General features: G+C 48.5%; 1 protein-coding gene across 2 annotated transcripts in view; it reads left to right on the plus strand.

Moving 5' to 3' along the window:
• Positions 1-20,655, plus strand: part of GLCCI1 (glucocorticoid induced 1) — a 142,337-nt gene that overhangs the window by 52,093 nt on the left and 69,589 nt on the right. For both annotated transcript variants that reach the window (XM_075315697.1, XM_075315696.1), the window contains exons 5-6: positions 16,453-16,602; positions 19,800-20,013. In XM_075315697.1, coding sequence (XP_075171812.1) covers positions 16,453-16,602; positions 19,800-20,013 — 364 coding nt within the window. The remainder of the gene's footprint in view (positions 1-16,452; positions 16,603-19,799; positions 20,014-20,655) is intronic.

Genomic DNA, 20,655 nt, shown 5'->3' on the forward strand with positions numbered 1-20,655 from the left:
ACTATGTCGGATGGAAGAAAAGAGGGCCCATAACAGGGCCCCCAGCATGCTCCCTTCTCACCCCACTCTTGTCGGCGGTGTTGTTAAGGTTGAGGTATCCATTGCGGGTACGGAGGCTGGAGCCCACATGCTGTTTTCCTTCCCCATCCCCCTTAGGGCTCTGGGTGAAGTGGGATCCTATCGGTCTCCAGGCACAGGAGACCGTGCTCCATCCACAGCTCCTGAGGACCCTGCTGGATAGGAGCCGAGTATCGTTCAGGGACATGGCCCTGCTACTTTGAGGTACTCTGTGTCCCCGTGGGGACCGCACACAGCAACACTCCAGCATTGCTGGGTGTGCTAGTGCACCGGGGACCGCAGCGCTGACTGCGTTTGTGCCATTACACACTTCAGCGTCGCTGAGTGTGTTTGTGTAGGGGGACTGCCGCGCTGACCGCCGCTGCCATGGTTATCACTGCGGCGCGGCTGGGACTGTTAGTGCGCCGGGGACTTCCGCGCCGACCGCGCTTATACGGCGGCCGCGCTTATAACTCGAGTCCCCGGCTTTTTGCGGCCTAGTCTCTCTTTCTTCCCGCCCCCAGCCCTGCCAGTCAGGGGAAGGGCGGGACGCTGTACAGCACTGCAGCACTGAGGGCTGGAGCATGCTTTGCATACTCCACCCCCCTCACTCTGCACAGTGGGGCACCAGTTCCCGCACTTTTCTGGGTCACGCCCACGGCTCCCTCCTCTCCTCAGGACGCCGGCAGCCATTCCTCTCAGCTCTGCTAACGCTGGAGAGGACAGACAAGCTCAGGGAGACCCAGGCAGGAATTCTGGTGCCCACACAACCGCTTTGCGCAGGCGGTAAGCAGCACCTGTGGTGCTGGCCCCACTAGTGCAGAAGTGTACTTATAGATTATATGATTATAGACTATACTTTACACTGTATGGTGCACTGTTGATTTTTGGCTATATACCCTCCTGTATTGCTCAGAGGAGACAACAGCATGTCGTCCACAAATAGCAAGGGTGCCAAAGCACAGACTTACTATGCTGCCTGTGCAGCATGTACGGCTATACTGCCGGCAGGTTCCACTGACCCTCATTGTGTGCAATGCTCGGCCCCTGTGGCACTTTCTCAGCCGGAGCCTCTGCTAAGGGTGGCCCAGGGAGAACCACCTGTTAACACTGTCCAGGTGACAGGGACGGAGTTTGCAGTTTTTACTGAAAGACTTTCTGAGACTATGGCTAAGATATTAGAAGCCTTGCAGTCCAGGCCGGCATCTCAAGCCATGGGCACTGTGCAATCATTGCACCCTGGTCCCCCTCAGTTGGAACAGCAATGTCCTCCCGGGGTGTCTCATGGATCCCAGGGTGAGGTCTCTGACACGGACCGCAGCCCCAGACCGACTAAGCGAGCTCGCTATGAAATCCCCTCGACATCATCACATTGTTCAGGGTCTCAGCGAGAGGACTCTCTGTATGATGAAGCGGAGGTAGCTGATCAGGATTCTGATCCTGAAGCCGCTCTCAACCTTGATACTCCTGATGGGGACGCCATAGTGAATGATCTTATTGCGTCCATCAATGAAATGTTGGATATTTCTCCCTCAGCTCCTCCAGTGGAGGAGTCAGCTTCTCAGCAGGAGAAATTCCGTTTCAGGTTTCCAAAGCGTACAAAGAGTATGTTTCTAGACCACTCTGACTTCAGAGAGGCAGTCCAGAAACACCGATCTTGTCCAGATAAGCGTTTTTCCAAGCGCCTTAAGGATACACGTTACCCTTTCCCCCCTGACGTGGTCAAGGGCTGGACTCAGTGTCCCAAGGTGGATCCTCCAATCTCCAGACTGGCGGCTAGATCCATAGTGGCAGTTGAAGATGGGGCTTCACTCAAGGATGCCACTGACAGACAGATGGAGCTCTGGTTGAAATCCATCTATGAAGCTATCGGCGCGTCTTTTGCTCCAGCATTCGCAGCCGTATGGGCACTCCAAGCTATCTCAGCTGGTCAGGCGCAAATTGACGCACTCACACGTACGTCTGCGCCGCAGGTGGCGTCCATAACCTCTCAAACGTCGGCATTTGCGTCCTACGCTATTAATGCTGTCCTGGACTCTGCGAGCCGTACGGCGGTTGCAGCCGCCAATTCGGTGGCAATACGCAGGGCCTTGTGGCTGCGGGAATGGAAGGCAGATTCGGCTTCCAAAAAGTGCTTAACTGGATTGCCATTTTCTGGCGACCGTTTGTTTGGTGAGAGATTGGATGAAATCATCAAACAATCCAAGGGAAAGGAAACATCCTTACCCCAGGCCAAACCAAAAACACCCCAACAGAGGAGGGGACAGTCGAGGTTTCGGTCCTTTCGGGGTGCGGGCAGGTCCCAATTCTCCTCGTCCAAAAGGCCTCAGAAGGATCAGAGGAACTCCGACGCATGGCGGTCTAAATCACGCCCTAAAAAGACCGCCGGAGGTGCCGCTAACAAGGCGGCTTCCTCATGACTTACGGCCTCCTCACACCGCATCCTCGGTCGGTGGCAGGCTCTCCCGCTTTTGCGACACCTGGCTGCCACAAGTAAAAGACCGTTGGGTGAGAGACATTTTGTCTCACGGTTACAGGATAGAGTTCAGCTCTCGTCCTCCGACTCGATTCTTCAGAACATCTCCGCCTCCCGAGCGAGCCGAGGCTCTTCTGCAGGCGGTGGGCATTCTGAAGGCAGAAGGAGTGGTGGTCCCGGTTCCTTTTCAGCAACAGGGTCACGGTTTCTACTCCAACCTGTTTGTGGTTCCAAAGAAGGACGGGTCCTTCCGTCCTGTTTTGGACCTAAAACTGCTCAACAAACACGTAAGGACCAGGCGGTTCCGGATGGAATCCCTCCGCTCCGTCATCGCCTCAATGTCCCAAGGAGATTTCCTAGCATCGATCGATATCAAGGATGCTTATCTCCACGTACCGATTGCTCCAGAGCATCAGCGCTTCTTGCGCTTCGCCATAGGAGACGAACACCTTCAGTTCGCGGCACTGCCGTTCGGCCTGGCGACAGCCCCAAGGGTTTTCACCAAGGTCATGGCTACAGTAGTTGCGGTCCTCCACTCTCAGGGTCACTCAGTGATCCCTTACTTGGACGATCTGCTGGTCAAGGCACCCTCTCAAGAGGCATGCCAACACAGCCTCAACGTTACTCTGGAGATTCTCCAGAGTTTCGGGTGGATCATCAATTTTCCAAAGTCAAATCTGACACCGGTCCAATCGCTGACATATCTTGGCATGGAGTTTCATACTCTTCCAGCGATAGTGAAGCTTCCGCTGGACAAACAGCGTTCACTACAGACAGGGGTGCAATCTCTCCTTCAAGGTCGGTCACACCCCTTGAGGCGCCTCATGCACTTCCTGGGGAAGATGGTGGCAGCAATGGAAGCAGTCCCTTTCGCGCAGTTTCACCTGCGTCCTCTTCAATGGGACATCCTACGCAAGTGGGACAGGATGCCGACGTCCCTAGACAGGAACGTCTCCCTCTCTCAGGCAACCAAAGCTTCCCTTCGGTGGTGGCTTCTTCCCACCTCATTATCGAAGGGGAAATCCTTCCTACCCCCAGTGGGACACGCAGTCGGCAAGCCTTCCAGGAAGTCCGGCGGATTCTGCTGTGGGTGGAAGCCACAGCATCCACCATATCCGCAGTTCACATCCCGGGCGTAGAAAACTGGGAAGCAGACTTTCTCAGTCGCCAGGGCATGGACGCAGGGGAATGGTCCCTTCACCCGGACGTGTTTCAGGAGATCTGTTGCCGCTGGGGGATGCCGGACGTCGACCTCATGGCGTCACGGCACAACAACAAGGTCCCAACATTCATGGCTCGATCTCAAGATCACAGAGCTCTGGCGGCAGACGCCTTAGTTCAGGATTGGTCGCAGTTTCAACTTCCTTATGTGTTTCCTCCTCTGGCACTGTTGCCCAGAGTGTTACGCAAGATCAGGGCCGACTGCCGCCGCGCCATCCTCGTCGCTCCAGACTGGCCGAGGAGGTCGTGGTACCCGGATCTGTGGCATCTCACGGTCGGCCAACCGTGGGCACTGCCAGACCGACCAGATTTGCTGTCTCAAGGGCCGTTTTTCCATCTGAATTCTGCGGCCCTCAACCTGACTGTGTGGCCATTGAGTCCTGGATCCTAGCGTCTTCAGGATTATCTCAAGAGGTCATTGCCACTATGAGACAGGCTAGGAAACCAACGTCCGCCAAGATCTACCACAGGACGTGGAAAATATTCCTGTCGTGGTGCTCTGCTCAGGGGTTTTCTCCCTGGCCATTTGCCTTGCCCACTTTTCTGTCCTTTCTTCAATCCGGATTGGAAAAGGGTTTGTCGCTAGGCTCCCTTAAGGGACAAGTCTCTGCGCTCTGTGTTTTTTCAGAAGCGCCTGGCCAGACTCCCACAGGTACGCACGTTCCTGCAAGGGGTTTGTCACATCGTCCCTCCTTACAAGCGTCCGTTAGAACCCTGGGATCTGAACAGGGTGCTGATGGTTCTTCAGAAACCACCGTTCGAGCCAATGAGGGATATTTCGCTCGCACGCCTTTCGCAGAAAGTGGTTTTTCTAGTAGCAGTCACCTCACTTCGGAGAGTGTCTGAGTTGGCAGCGTTATCATGCAAAGCTCCTTTCCTGGTGTTTCACCAGGACAAGGTGGTTCTGCGTCCGGTTCCGGAATTCCTCCCTAAGGTGGTATCACCTTTTCATCTCAATCAGGACATCTCCTTACCCTCGTTTTGTCCTCATCCAGTTCACCAATGTGAAAAGGATTTGCACTTGTTAGATCTGGTGAGAGCACTCAGACTCTACATTTCTCGTACGGCGCCCCTGCGCCGCTCGGATGCACTCTTTGTCCTTGTCGCTGGCCAGCGTAAAGGGACACAAGCTTCCAAATCCACCCTGGCTCGGTGGATCAAGGAACCAATTCTCGAAGCTTACCGTTCCTCGGGGCTTCCGGTTCCCTCAGGACTGAAGGCCCATTCTACCAGGGCTGTGGGAGCGTCCTGGGCCTTGCGACACCAGGCTACGGCTCAGCAGGTGTGTCAGGCAGCTACCTGGTCGAGCCTGCACACTTTCACGAAACACTATCAGGTGCATACCTATGCTTCGGCAGATGCCAGCCTAGGTAGGCAAGTCCTTCAGGCGGCGGTTGCCCACCTGTAGGACGGAGCCGTTACGGCTCTATTATGAGGTATTATCTACCCACCCAGGGACTGCTTTTGGACGTCCCAATTGTCTGGGTCTCCCAATAAGGAGCGACAAAGAAGGGAATTTTGTTTACTTACCGTAAATTCCTTTTCTTCTAGCTCCAATTGGGAGACCCAGCACCCGCCCCTGTTTTTGTATACACATGTTGTTCATATTGAATGGTTTCAGTTCTCCGATATTCCTTCGGATTGAATTTACTTTAAACCAGTTTATAATTTTTTCCTCCTTCTGGCTTTTGCACCAAAACTGATGAGCCCGTGGCAGCACGGGGGGTGTATAGGCTGAAGGGGAGGGGCTTTACACTTTTAGTGTAATACTTTGTGTGGCCTCCGGAGGCATAGCTATACACCCAATTGTCTGGGTCTCCCAATTGGAGCTAGAAGAAAAGGAATTTACGGTAAGTAAACAAAATTCCCTTCTTTTGGACTTTATGGAAGGGACCCCCAAAGTCTCCTCAGATATTGGTCAGTCCGGGACCTGAGCCCTACAATCCTGAATCTGGGACACCTGCCGTAGGGGTCCCCATGATAGGGACAGAGTGTGAACCCGATAGGTCACCCCTAGAGGTATTGGCAGGAGAGGCTGAAATGGTCGAGCCCATCCCGGAGTTGGAGGCGTCCCCGGACATGTTTGGGACTGCCCAACTCCAGGACCCTACATTAATACATGCCCGGAGTCGGGTGACAGTAATTGACGGGGTGGCACAGCTGCCTGGTGCCCAGGTAAGGTACCCCCATTTCGCTCTTAAGCAGGATTTACTCTACCGGGTAGATGAAATACGGGGCGTGGGGGTAGAGCAGTTGGTGGTGCCCCAGCCGCATCGTCGGCGGGTCTTCGACTTGGCTCATAAACACCTGATGAGTGGCCACCTAGGGGTCAAGAAAACGCAGGAGCGAATATTGCAAAGGTTCTATTGGCCCGGAGTCTTTGGGGAGGTAAAACGGTTCTGCAAAACCTGCCCGGAGTGTCAGCTTACCGCACCCCTGACCCATTTTCGCAGTCCGTTGGTACCGTTACCCATTATAGAAGTCCCTTTTGAACGGATAGGGATGGATCTGGTGGGGCCCCTCGTAAAGTCCGCTCGAGGGCACCAACACATCCTAGTGATCGTTGACTATGCCACCCGGTATCCCGAGGCGATACCTCTCAGACATACTGCAGCAAAGCTTATAGCTCGGGAGTTGTTTGCTGTGTTCTGCCGGGTGGGGTTGCCCAAGGAGATCCTTACGGATCAGGGGACCCCATTCATGTCTAAAGTGACCAAAGAGCTATGCCGGCTACTCCAGATCAAGCAGTTGCGTACGTCTGTGTATCATCCTCAAACGGACGGTTTAGTCGAGCGTTTCAATAAAACCCTGAAAACCATGCTCAAAAGGGTAATTTCAAAAGACTGGAAAGACTGGGATATGATGCTTCCCTATTTGATGTTTGCCATCCGTGAGGTGCCACAGGCATCCACGGGGGTTTCGCCTTTTGAATTGTTATACGGGCGACATCCCCGGGGATTGTTGGACCTGGCAAAGGAAACATGGGAGCAAGAGCCCACCCCCCATAAAAGTGTGATTGAACACATTTTGGGTATGCAGAACCGCATAAGCGCGGTCATGCCAATTGTGAAGGAGCATTTACAGGAGGCTCAGGCCGTGCAAAGCGGCCGCTACAATAGACAAGCCACCGTGCGGACCTTTAAACCCGGGGATCGGGTGTTGGTATTAATCCCCACGGCGGAGAGTAAATTCCTGGCTCAGTGGCAAGGCCCCTACGAGATAAAGGAAAGAGTCGGGGTGGTTAACTATAAAGTATTGCAGCCCGGTAGGCGGAAACCTGAACAAATATACCATGTCAACCTATTAAAACCTTGGCAGGAACGGGAAAGCCTGATGGCTGTTTTTTTTTCCCCATCTCCCTCCTCTTCGGGTCGTTCACCTCCGGCTCCAGCGACCTCCGGAGAGGACGAACCGGAAGTAAGGATTGGAGAAGCCCTCACCAAGACTCAGAGGCGAGAGGCCAGACGGTTGGTTCAGCAGAACCCCGATGTCTTCTCCGAGCTGCCCGGTAGGACCAGTGTGATACGACATGATATTGTCACCGAGCCCCACCTGAAGGTACGCCTGAAGTCATACCGGGTACCGGAGGCTCGACGACAAGCCATATCGGAGGAAGTAAAGACAATGTTACGCCTGGGGGTCATCGAAAAATCCCGGAGTGAATGGGCTAGTCCGATTGTCCCAATACCAAAACCCGATGGCTCCTTAAGGTTCTGCAATGACTTTAGGAGATTGAACGAAATATCCAAGTTCGATCTCTACCCCATGCCCAGGGTGGATGAGCTGATTGATAGGCTGGGACAGGCGCGGTATTTTACCACGCTCGACCTGACCAAGGGGTACTGGCAGGTGCCACTGACGGAGTCCGCCAAGGAGAAAACCGCTTTTGTTACGCCGGAGGGTCTCTTCCACTATGTTGTCTTGCCTTTTGGGTTACATGGCGCTCCGGCCACGTTCCAGAGGTTGATGGACTTAGTGCTGGAACCCCACCAGGCGTATGCATCAGCGTACCTTGATGACATCATTATTTACAGCTCCGATTGGCAGACCCACTTGGAACAGGTACAAGCGGTGGTGGACGCGCTTCGAACAGCCGGATTGACAGCCAATCCCAAGAAATGTGCGTTGGGACTCACGGAAGCCCGCTACTTGGGCTACGTGATAGGCCAAGGAGTGATTAAGCCCCAAATTAACAAGGTTGAGGCGATCCAGAAGTGGCCTAGACCCCTGACCACGAAGCAGGTTAGGGCCTTCCTGGGTATCGTGGGGTACTACAGGAGGTTTGTAAAGGATTTTGCGGGACTATCAGCCCCCTTGACGGACCTTCTCAAAGGCAAGAAGTCCGTCATGGTGCGCTGGACTCCGCAGGCCGAGGACTCCTTCCGGGCCCTGAAGAGAGTCCTGTGCGGACAGCCCGTTCTTGTACACCCTGATTTCCGGAAGGAGTTCATAGTACAGACTGACGCCTCAGAGGTCGGCCTGGGGGCAGTACTGTCTCAGGTGGTTCAGGGGGAGGAACACCCCGTCACCTTCTTAAGTAGGAAGCTCACCCCTCCCGAGCGGAATTATAGCGTAGTGGAGAAGGAGTGCCTGGCGATCAAGTGGGCCTTGGAGTCCCTACGCTATTACCTGCTGGGACGGCAGTTTCGCTTGGTGACGGATCACTCTCCACTGGTCTGGATGAGGTCCGCCAAGGAACGGAATGCCCGGGTTACCCGGTGGTTCCTTTCTCTGCAGAACTTCCGGTTTACGGTTGAACATAGGGCCGGTGGGTTGCAGGGCAACGCCGATGCCTTATCCCGCGGCCCGTGTTTGATGGCGGGAGTTCAACCCCGCACGCTTGAACTGAGGGGGGTGGTATGTGAGACTGTGACCGGGGTTGTCTATGACGGCCGGTATGTCTCGCCACGGTTGTGCTCACTCCATGATAGAAAGTACATCCACTCTAGGGTTAATGCTGTTTCCTTACAGGCTGAAGGAAGGGTTAAATGCAAACAGGAACAAGGGCAGGTGTGCCGGGTGTGAGGGAGTGAACACAACTCCCTGAGTTCTCTGCTGGAGAGGCACATGTATATTGGTGTGGACTTTTGTTTGGACATTAAACCGTGTGCTGTGAAACTTAATGCCTGGATCCCGTGTCTTCTGCTGCGCAGCCGACCGTGCTACCTCAGTGTGTATATGTGTGTGTATATACATATATATATATATATATATATATATATGTAGGTATGTATGTATGTATGTGTGTGTATATATATGTATATATTATATAATTGTGTGTGTGTGTGTGTGTGTATATATATACATACAGTGCCTACAAGTAGTATTCAACCCCCTGCAGATTTAGCAGGTTTGATAAGATGCAAATAAGTTAGAGCCTGCAAACTTCAAACAAGAGCAGGATTTATTAACAGATGCATAAATCTTACAAACCAACAAGTTATGTTGCTCAGTTAAATTTTAATAAATTTTCAACATAAAAGTGTGGGTCAATTATTATTCAACCCCTAGGTTTAATATTTTGTGGAATAACCCTTGTTTGCAATTACAGCTAATAATCGTCTTTTAGAAGACCTGATCAGGCCGGCACAGGTCTCTGGAGTTATCTTGGCCCACTCCTCCATGCAGATCTTCTCCAAGTTATCTAGGTTCTTTGGGTGTCTCATGTGGACTTTAATCTTGAGCTCCTTCCACAAGTTTTCAATTGGGTTAAGGTCAGGAGACTGACTAGGCCACTGCAACACCTTGATTTTTTCCCTCTTGAACCAGGCCTTGGTTTTCTTGGCTGTGTGCTTTGGGTCGTTGTCTTGATGGAAGATGAAATGACGACCCATCTTAAGATCCTTGATGGAGGAGCGGAGGTTCTTGGCCAAAATCTCCAGGTAGGCCGTGCTATCCATCTTCCCATGGATGCGGACCAGATGGCCAGGCCCCTTGGCTGAGAAACAGCCCCACAGCATGATGCTGCCACCACCATGCTTTACTGTACGGATGGTATTCTTGGGGTTGTATGCAGTGCCATCCAGTCTCCAAACGTCACGTGTGTGGTTGGCACCAAAGATCTCGATCTTGGTCTCATCAGACCAGAGAACCTTGAACCAGTCTGTCTCAGAGTCCTCCAAGTGATCATGAGCAAACTGTAGACGAGCCTTGACATGACGCTTTGAAAGTAAAGGTACCTTACGGGCTCGTCTGGAACGGAGACCATTGCGGTGGAGTACGTTACTTATGGTATTGACTGAAACCAATGTCCCCACTGCCATGAGATCTTCCCGGAGCTCCTTCCTTGTTGTCCTTGGGTTAGCCTTGACTCTTCGGACAAGCCTGGCCTCGGCACGGGTGGAAACGTTCAAAGGCTGTCCAGGCCGTGGAAGGCTAACAGTAGTTCCATAAGCCTTCCACTTCCGGATGATGCTCCCAACAGTGGAGACAAGTAGGCCCAACTCCTTGGAAAGGGTTTTGTACCCCTTGCCAGCCTTGTGACCCTCCACGATCTTGTCTCTGATGGCCTTGGAATGCTCCTTTGTCTTTCCCATGTTGATCAAGTATGAGTGCTGTTCACAAGTTTGGGGAGGGTCTTAATTAGTCAGAAAAGGCTGGAAAAAGAGATAATTAATCCAAACATGTGAAGCTCATTGTTCTTTGTGCCTGAAATACTTCTTAATACTTTAGGGGAACCAAACAGAATTCTTGTGGTTTGAGGGGTTGAATAATAAATGACCCTCTGAATAAACTTTTCACCATTTAAAAAAAAAAAAAAAGAAAAAAGAAATAACATTCTTTTTTGCTGCATTTCACACTTCCAGGCTGATCTACAGTCCAAATGTCACAATGCCAAGTTAATTCCGAATGTGTAAACCTGCAGGTGGTTGAATACTACTTGTAGGCACTGTGCGCGCACGCACACACACACACACACACACACACACACACACACACACACACACACACACACACACACACACACACACACACACACACACACACACACACACACACTATATAATACATTATATATACATATATTATCTCACATATATATATATATGTGTATATATATGAGATATATTATATAATACATTATATATTATACTATGTGTGTATATAATATATATAATGTATATATGTGTATTACCGTATTTTTCGCTTTATAAGACGCACCTGATTATAAGACGCACCCCCAAATTTATTTTTTTTTAATGTAAAATGGGGTCCATCTTATAATGCCAGTGTCCCTCAACAAATCATATAGGATATATGTCCCTCATAGCCCCCCATCCTAAAATTAGCCCCCTTAATCTGGATATGGCCCCCTTATATTGAATATAGCCCCCTTGTGATGGCACACGTTCCCCTGTGCTGCCTATGGCCCCCTATGGATTGCATACATTCCCCTGTGCTGCCTATGGCCCCCCTATGGATTGCATACATTCCCCTGTGCTGCCTATGGTCCCCTATGGATTGCACACGTTCCCCTGTGCTGCCTATGGCCCCCTATGGATTGCATACATTCCCCTGTGCTGCCTATGGTCCCCTATGAATTGCACATGTTCCCTGTGCTGCCTATGGATTGCACACGTTCCCCTGTGTTAGATATCGCCCCCATAGTGCTGTCCATGGCCCCTATATAGATCACACAAGTCCCTCTGTGTTAGATATCGCCCCCATAGTGCTGCCCATGGCCCCTATAGATCGCACAAGTCCCCCTGTGTTAGATATCGCCCCCATACTGCTCCCCATAGCCCCTATATAGATCGCACAAGTCCCCCTGTGTTAGATATCGCCCCCATAGTGCTGCCCATGGCCCCTATAGATCGCACAAGTCCCCCTTTGTTAGATATCGCCCCCATAGTGCTGCCCATGGCCCCTATAGATCGCACAAGTCCCCCTGTGTTAGATATCGCCCCCATAGTGCTGCCCATGGCCCCTATATAGATCGCACAAGTCCCCCTGTGTTAGATATCACCCCCCCTGCTGCTGCCCATAGTAAAATAAAACCCTCTTTCCTTACCTCCTGCAGCGCTGAGCTCCCTCCTGTCTCCCTCTGTGCTTCTGTTCTTCCACTTCCTGGTTCTCAGTGCGGTCATGTGATCTGCACAGCAGACAGATCTCTGCCTGCCTGATCACAGTGGAAGCAGGGACACGGGGAGAAACGCTGCAGGGGTAAGTAAAGATTTTTTATTTTAGATTGAGCAGCAGCCTGGGGGCCAAATCTAACACAGGGGGGCATGTGCGATCACACTGGGATGCAGAGACATATAATATGCACCGCTGCCCCACCCCATCACTGCGTGCGATTTCAGCACCATTGGAGATGGACAGCGGCTGTGCATATTATATGAGCGGGAGCAGGAGATCAAAGGCTGCAGCCCGCAGCGTTCCCCTGCGCTCCAGAGCTGCTGCCCCCACCTCCCCTGGACCCTGCAGTGTACATATATATATACCCCCCCCCCCCCCGTATATTCAGCTTATAAGACTCACCCCCTACTGTCCCCCAAAATTTGGGGGAACAAAAGTGCGTCTTATAAAGCGAAAAATACGGTATATAATATAATACATATGTATATTATATAGTGTGTGTGTGTGTGTGTGTGTGTGTGTGTGTGTATTATATAATATATGTGTTTTTTTTTTGTTTGTTTTTTTGTACCACTTAAATGAAATGAATAAATTACACCAATTTGACATTGCCTTAATTGTACTGACCTGGAGAATTATGGTATTGTGTAATTTTGCCACACAATGAACACCATACAATCAAATAAAAAATGTGGCAAAATTGCATTTTGTTTTTTCTGTTGCACTTTTAATTATTTCCCTTTTTTGTAATTTTTTATTTTTCCTCTTATGTATTTACAAAACAAAAAAAAACAACTCGTGCCATTCAAAACTACAAGACGGCCTGCAAAAAAAGCCTTATTTAGCTGTTTAGACTGAAAAATAAGTTATGGCTCTTGGCAGAAGGGAAGGGGAAAAACTGCAAACTTGAAAACTGTCTGCGGAGGCGAGGGTTTATAGGAGGAGCTCGTACCTGCCAGTGCCCTCTTTTCTGTTGCGTTAATGGAAACTCCGCCGTCTCTAGGCCCTGGAATTCCCGGAACATTTGGCAAATCTGGGAGCTCTGCCTAAGAACTGCAATAAAAAAAATATCAAAACGTCATGTGTAGTGATACCCAGACTGTAAAAGTCTGGATCCACAAGGGTTCAAATGTATCCATGCACTGACCTAGGGCTAGGATTTCTCAGGGAACTCTGGATAGCAATCTACATCTGGCCACACAGGTGGTAATAAAAAAAAAATAAAATAAAAGGTGGGGAGCGTGTATGACTGCAACCAATCAGAGATGCTGGGATTGCCAATGGGTGGGGGAAGCAGTGAATATGCATGAAGGATAATGAGGCCCTGGACGTAGTGTTAAAGCCACACTGGAGACTGGTAAGTATATTGCACCTATTCTAATTCCCCATCGCTTCTACCACCAGTGCTTGATACTGGTCCCCATATAAATATATGAAGACCTGAATCTGGGCAGATATCTGGAATCCATTTTTTTTTTTTTTTTTTTTTTTTTTAGCTCAGCGGGACCCACCGATCCCGGGTATCTTTGGGTCCACCCAACACTACTCATGTACATCAAAATGAAAACTATGGCTCTGCATCTGAAATCATAGACTAAAAAATAGCTACTGATCTCAGGAAATGCTGACCACTGAATAAAGCCCACACACCACAACTTTTTTTTTTTTTATTTTTGTTTTTCTCCTGCTTTTTCTCTTGCTTTACCCTACTTTAATTCTCAATATACTATATGGTAAAATAAGGGGCCTACAAAGCGACAACATGCCTTGGCAAATATAAACCCTCACATGTAGCTATGTAGCTGGAAAATTATAAAGTTGGCTTTTGGAAGATGTCGAGAAAATGACAGCCAAAAAGTGTCCACTAATGTAATTTCACGGAGGCAGAGCATGAAATGTGCACGTATGTATTTATACATCGGCAATGAATTATGCATTTTCCTCCTGTATGAACAGACGCCGGCGCCTCAGCCTGGGAGCGATGAATAATGAAGGAATAATTTCCACTAGGATGGTGGGAGGAGTGGTAGTGTGGAAACATCGCTCTGTTTGAACACACTTGGTAAATCTCCTAAATAAGCCGTGCCTGGCATCCTCGGCCCGTCCGCACCCCACCCTTCCTTCCCCTGCTGCGGCTGATCTTACGCTGGCATAATAATAGTTGAGCTTCTCCGAGGATTTCCCAGGGGCGATTGACACTTCCCTACTCTGGATCTGAGGGTCATTACGCCATAATCAGTTGTTTTGTTTTCTGCAATCTTTTGGCTTAAATAAAAATGTGTTTTTTTTTTTTAGTTTTTGGGTCGGAGGTCCAAGCTAAGATCGAATAGAATTAAAAAAAAAAACAAAAAAACAAACCCTTTTTTTGGGATAGATATATATTTTAATCATTTCTTACAGCTATTTTGTTGTTTTTTTTTGTCTTTGTGGAATTGTATCAACAAAAAAGACCCAACTTAATGATGGCATTCTTGAATGAATTATTATTTATATTATAGTATTTATATTTCTATTATCGTATTTCTATTATCGTATTTCTCTTATCGTATTTCTATTATCGTATTTCTATTAGTATTTATAGTATTTAGTATTTATAGTATTTATTTATATTAGTATTTATAGTATTTATTTATATTAGTATTTATAGTATTTATTTATATTAGTATTTATAGTATTTATATTAGTATTAATAATAGTAATACAAATGCTAATATACTATAAAAACTAAAATACTATACTAAAATACTAAATAAAATAATACTATAATAGTAATATAAATACTATAATATAAATGCTATAATATAAATATAAATACTATAATATTTATATTTTAGTATTTAGAATATTTTAGTATTTATTTAGTATGTATAATTTAGTAGTTATATTATTTTAGTATTAATATTATTTATTATTATTATTATTATTATTATTATTATTATTATTATTATTATTATTATTTTATCATTATCCAATCATTTTTAATTTTTATAATTTGGATTTTTTTGTACACGGTGATACCATTTTTTCACTTTTTTTTTTATTTATCTTTAAGGCAAAAAAGGGTGATTCGCACTTTTTTTTTTTTTATTTTAAATTTTATTTAACTTTGTTCCCCCCTTTTTTTTTTTTCTTTTCCCTGTTTTCAAGAGTCCAAATATGTGATCTTCTAATCGTTTGTTCTATATACAGTATTGCCATATCATTGCATATAGTAAAAATCGGGCTCCTTGGAAGCCTGGCCACAGGCAGGTTTTAAAGGTGCTGTGCTATAAGCACGGAGGTCTTCGGCAGACCCCCAGTTGTCATTGCCACCTATCGGTGACCTGTGATCACTTCACAGGTGTCGATTAACGCTAAAAATGGTGCGCCACAATGCTGTCGCATGTTAAAGTTCACTGTTAGTTTGAAAGCGGGTTTTAACAGGTGAACAATTGCCTGCTTAACTTTGCTCCGCCCACGGTTGTGGCAGGCCGTAGTTGTAACAGTCATTATGGAGCGAGCTCACCCTTTGAGCTTACTTCCGACATGTGCCGTAGATGTAGGTTGGCTATTGTATAGGGCTTAACCTGTGGTGCGTCTGTTTCCTCCAACCTCACCCCCCCTGTTTCCTCCAACCTCACCCCCCCTCCCCCACCCCCCCATCATTCCTCTTCACTGGTCTGCACACAATTGCCAAACTATCGGTAATGTGCAACAAGTGGCACAGAAAAATGAGCAGAGGGACCAATTATGGGAAATTGTACATGTTTCGTAATCTGGCAGGATTCGTGCCTCAGTAGTGCCTTAACACATGTAGTGCCCGTTCAAGCTCACTTGTAGCAAGTAACAGGTTTGGGCAATATGAAAATCACACCAAAAACTAGATAAAAAGTGGAGAGGTCCTTTTAAAGGATTTCATCACTTCTAGTGTATAATTCGATACTAGAATAGAAATGATGATCTGCTATGAAGCCCGGGCTGTACAAAGATGTCGTCAGTGGGAGGCATCATCCGCCTTTTGGCTGCCATGGCAGCCGTTCTCCACTCCGCAATGTCGTCATAGTAAGTAGGTGCTTTGGAATAGTTACCCTGCCATCAAACAGCTGCGTGTTTCATTGTAAATCCCACAAGACTATGTAGGGAGACTTGAAGGCCTGGGCAATGCTCTAAAGGCCTGGGGCTGCACTACAGAGGCACATTTTTAAAACTGACAGTGTTGCTCATAGCAACCAATCACAGCGCAGCTTTCACTTTACCAAAGCTCTAAAAGACATGAAAGCTGTGCTGTGATTGGTTGCACCAGGTTTTATTCAACAATCTTCCTATATTGTGATTTCTATTAATTATAGTACTTGTTGGGACGCTTCAAACGGACCTAAAATTGAGGTTGGGAAGGATGTGGGTACATTGAACACTCTCATGGTTTCCATGACATGTTCGTTTCCAGTCTCTGTAGCAGTCTCAGGCTTTGGGCCTGTAACATCAAGTGATCCGCTTTTGGCCAATGTTTCCATGACAACGCTGCATGTGTCTGAAATAGACAGGGGACATACTCTCATCTGATCTGTGGTTCAGGCTTTAGGCCTTCACGTGCTCGGACTTTAACGTTTTAGCTAACAAGTCTTTTATCTGTTTTGTAGGCCTCTACATCCAGATCCATCCCCGTGCCCACAGCAAGTATCCTGGTACCAAAATCCATAGGCTCCAGAGTCTCCTGTAACGTTGAAGGGATAAGTCCTGAACTGGAAAAAGTCTTCATTAAAGAATCCAGTGAGAAAGATGGAGGCAAGGTATTGTGTATAGATACTGTCACTGCGTACTCCACTCCTACAGCGATACTCCGCTTTTGAACAAAGTCTCCATGTAAATATTTAGCAGAATAGTGAGTGCAGCTCTGGGGGTATAATACAGGAGGTTACTCCGGATCAGTACAGGATATGTAATGTGTGTACACAGTGACTGCACTAGCAGAATAGTGAGTGCAGCTCTGGGGTATAATACAGGAGGTAACTCAGGATCAGTACAGGATCAGTAATATAATGTATGTACACAGTGACTGCACCAGCAGAATAGTGAGTGCAGCTCTGGGGTATAATACAGGAGGTAACTCAGGATCAGTACAGGATATGTAATGTGTGTACACAGTGACTGCACTAGCAGAATAGTGAGTGCAGCTCTGGGGTATAATACAGGAGGTAACTCAGGATCAGTACAGGATATGTAATGTAATGTATGTACACAGTGAGTGCAGCTCTGGGGTATAATACAGGAGGTAACTCAGGATCAGTACAGGATCAGTAATGTAATGTATGTACACAGTGACTGCACCAGCAGAATAGTGAGTGCAGCTCTGGAGTATAATACAGGAACTGCATTTTTTCGGCACACCTTGGATTATTACATCATTGTTTTCCTTGCACTGCTCGTAATTGGTTTCCAGTTCTCTTCTGGTGCCAGTTCCATTCCGGTGCTACATTAACCCCTGGTTGGGGAGTGCATGTGGCAGATGTGGAGTTCTGTCATTTTCCCCAGAGATCAGGGACATTGGTTGTATTTAGACTTTGGGCCGTGTCTTCTGACAAATGCTGTAAATTACAATGGACAGATGATGCGGTGCCTCACTGTGTCGGTGCGGGCGCTCTGATGTCTCGTCCAAGGAGCCAGACATTGGAGCGCTCCCGCAGCCATAGTGTGAGCCCCCGCACTGGCATTATTAGGCTAGTTTCACACTTGCGTTGAACGGTATCCGTTGCATTGCGTTGTGTGACGGATGCAACGGATGTGTTGCATATAGTGGCACAATGGATGCAACGGATGCTGCAAAACAACGGAATCGGTTTTGATTTTTTTTTTTTTTTTTTTAGTTTTACCGGCGGCAGACTATTGTGAACGATCAGCTGATCGCTCCCAGTAGCCGGCCGCCGGGTGATCAGCTGATCGCTCCCAGTAGCCGGCCGCCGGGTGATCAGCTGATCGCTCCCAGTAGCCGGCCGCCGAGTGATCAGCTGATCGCTCCCAGTAGCCGGCCGCCGGGTGATCAGCTGATCGCTTTCACTTGCCGGCGGGCGGGCGCTCAGCTGAACGTTTGGCCACCGCGAGCCAAAATAAAGTTTCTGATTTTTTTTTTTTTTTTTTTTTTAAAAAAAAAAAAGAGCATGCGCAGTGAAATCCAGAGGATTCCGCTGCTCAAAACAACGTTACATGCTGCGTTCCTCCCGCTGGGCGGAAGCGACGGAGCGTCGCCCAGCAGAAGCAACGCAGGTCCTTTTGGTACAATCCGTCAACCATACTAGTCTATGGGAAACAGCGGAATCCGTTAACAGATTCCGCTGTTTTCCAAAAGGGCGGATTGTAACGGAAGGAAAACAACGCAAGTGTGAAAGTACCCTTAGCAAACCGCTGCGATCATCCAGTGTCTGTGCGCTGGCAAGAGTTACTGCGTTCGTTCCGTGCAAATAAAAGGCCATGACTGTGCACCCATGCATAGGCCTCACTACGGGGGCACCTACTCTAACCCGCACCTTCGCCTAACCGGTCATGTATTGATGTTCTATTGTAAGTATAGACCATCCGTGTAAAGTCCTGGACTGTCCCTTTAATTTCAGAGGCTCCACCACGTCCTGATGATCTCCGGCATTTTCCTTTCAGATCTGCAGTTGGCGTTTGCCGGCTCATTACCTCTTTTCTGGCTATAAATACCGCACCGCTGCGCTTTTTTTTCCCAAACTGTTGTTAAAGCAGAATATTCCAAATTAAGAGAAGAAATCTATATATAAATGCAGCTGAAACGCCTTATTTTAGCTCTTGCTGTATACAGGAGGTGGAAAGGGATAAGCCGCAGGTTATAATGATGAGGGTGACAGCAGGGTCACTCCAGAGTATAAATATCCCAAACTGGAGCCCCGGCTCCAAACGTCGCAGCCAGCAGTGACCGTGTGCAGTCCGGTGCACCGTCACGAGGCCGCGCTGCCACTTTTCTTATGCTGAAAAAGCCCTCCTTGGCTTATACTTGAGTGAGGGTCCCACTTTTCTATTATAAGATGCCCTCCCCCCCCCCCCCCCCCTTCTTCCCCAAAATGAGGGGAAAACTGGGCTGTGCCTTGTAAAAGCAGGATAAAGCTTAACGCAGGGGAGCGGGGTCACAGGATGGAGGGTTGGCAATACTGTGGCTCGATGGTGTCGCAGCTCAGGAGGGTCTGCGACACTAGGGGCTCAAGGGTGTCGTGGCGAAACCCATTGAGCCCACCGGCAGTTGATGCAATTGAGTGGGGGGAAAAAAAAAGCCGTGAAGTGGCGCGTGCTCAGATTGAGGTCTCGCCTCTCCCGAGATCTCAATCTGTGCACGCGCCACTGCTGCGGCTATTTTCTTGAAGTCTATCGCATCAGCTGCCAGCGGGCTCAACGGAGCACACAGCCCGCTGGCAGGCTCAAAGGGGCCCACCATGGCACCCCTGAGCCCGCAGTATCACCGACTCTCCTGAACAGTGACACCCCTGAGCACAAAGTATTGCCGACCTTCCGTTGTGTGACCCTCCTGAGCTGCGGGCACCCCCTTCCTCCGAGCCCGCAGCATCGCCGGCCCAGCCTCTTGAGCCACTCCACCGCCGCGCTGCCCTGGTGAGTGAATATAAAATACACTAGGATTAGAAGACTGACCCCCATTTTTTTAACACTTTAAATTTTTTTTTCCAATTTTCCATCTCTAAATTTGGGGTGCATCTTATAATCCTAGGTTTATGCTTGAGTAAGTAGGGGTTTTTTCCTTTTTTTTTTTTTTGTGAAATTAAGGATCTGTACTTTGTACTCTGGTATATACGGTAATTCTTTGCCCATTTTACGTTTCGGCCATTTCCGGGATAGTTGGGTGACAACCAGTATGGCCGATAAGTGTTTCTGTAAGAGTTGTCGCCAAGCTTTGCAATACTGAGAGTCATTTGGGGTTATAGCTCCCAAAATGTTTACAATCCATGTTCTTTCCATCCTCCAGCCTTTGGAAATCCCCGATGGGCGCAGAGCACCGTTACCTTCCACTTACCGTAGCAGCAGCACGCGCAGCATCGACACCCAGACCCCGTCTGTGCAGGAGCGCAGCAGCAGTTGCAGCAGCAGCCATTCCCCCTGTGCGTCCCCATTGTGTCCCCCCGAGTCGCAGGAAGGCAGCCCTTGTTCCACAGACGACCTGCTCTTCGATCGGGATAAAGGTGAGTGCTGATGTCTGCAGGTGGTGGGGTCACTGCGGTGCTGTATTGTCTTTCTTAGTAGCTCTTGTCTTTGTCATCTGTGTCACTTTGTTTTTCTTTTTTCGCTCCACCTCTGCATTTCACCACCATCGCTTCCTGTATAACATCTTCTGTAAGGGATTGAGGGTACTTGTCGGCAGTATCACGGACGTTTGACCCCCCCTCCCTCTAGCCACTGCTTTCGGGGCAGACATAGAGCATGCTCTTCTAGGTTATAAGCACCCAAAATAGATGTAAAAAGAAAGATTGATCTGTGTCCAGACTGAGGGTGCAGCTGCTCTTTTCCAGTGCGCACTCCCAGCACCATCTGTACTGTAGTTCCCTTCTATGCTGGTCTCTGTGCTGGCTCCCTAAAGTTCTATGTTTAGGCGGCTTCCAACTATTAAGGTGCAGGGTGATATTTTCTTGCACGTTTACTGTCGTAGACTTTTATTTAGCTATTGGCTGCAATACGATAAAAGTGGGAAACAGTGATCAATGCAACATAATTGGGTGCTCAGTGGTTATTGTGTTATGCCCAAGTAGGTGTAATCCGCAGGACAGGTGGGGGATGTGCGTCTAGTTTCGTAGTTATTAAATTGACTTTCTTTTCATGTGATTGTA

The sequence above is a fragment of the Anomaloglossus baeobatrachus genome, chromosome 6, assembly GCF_048569485.1.
Source record: "Anomaloglossus baeobatrachus isolate aAnoBae1 chromosome 6, aAnoBae1.hap1, whole genome shotgun sequence".
Lineage (NCBI taxonomy): Eukaryota > Metazoa > Chordata > Amphibia > Anura > Aromobatidae > Anomaloglossus > Anomaloglossus baeobatrachus.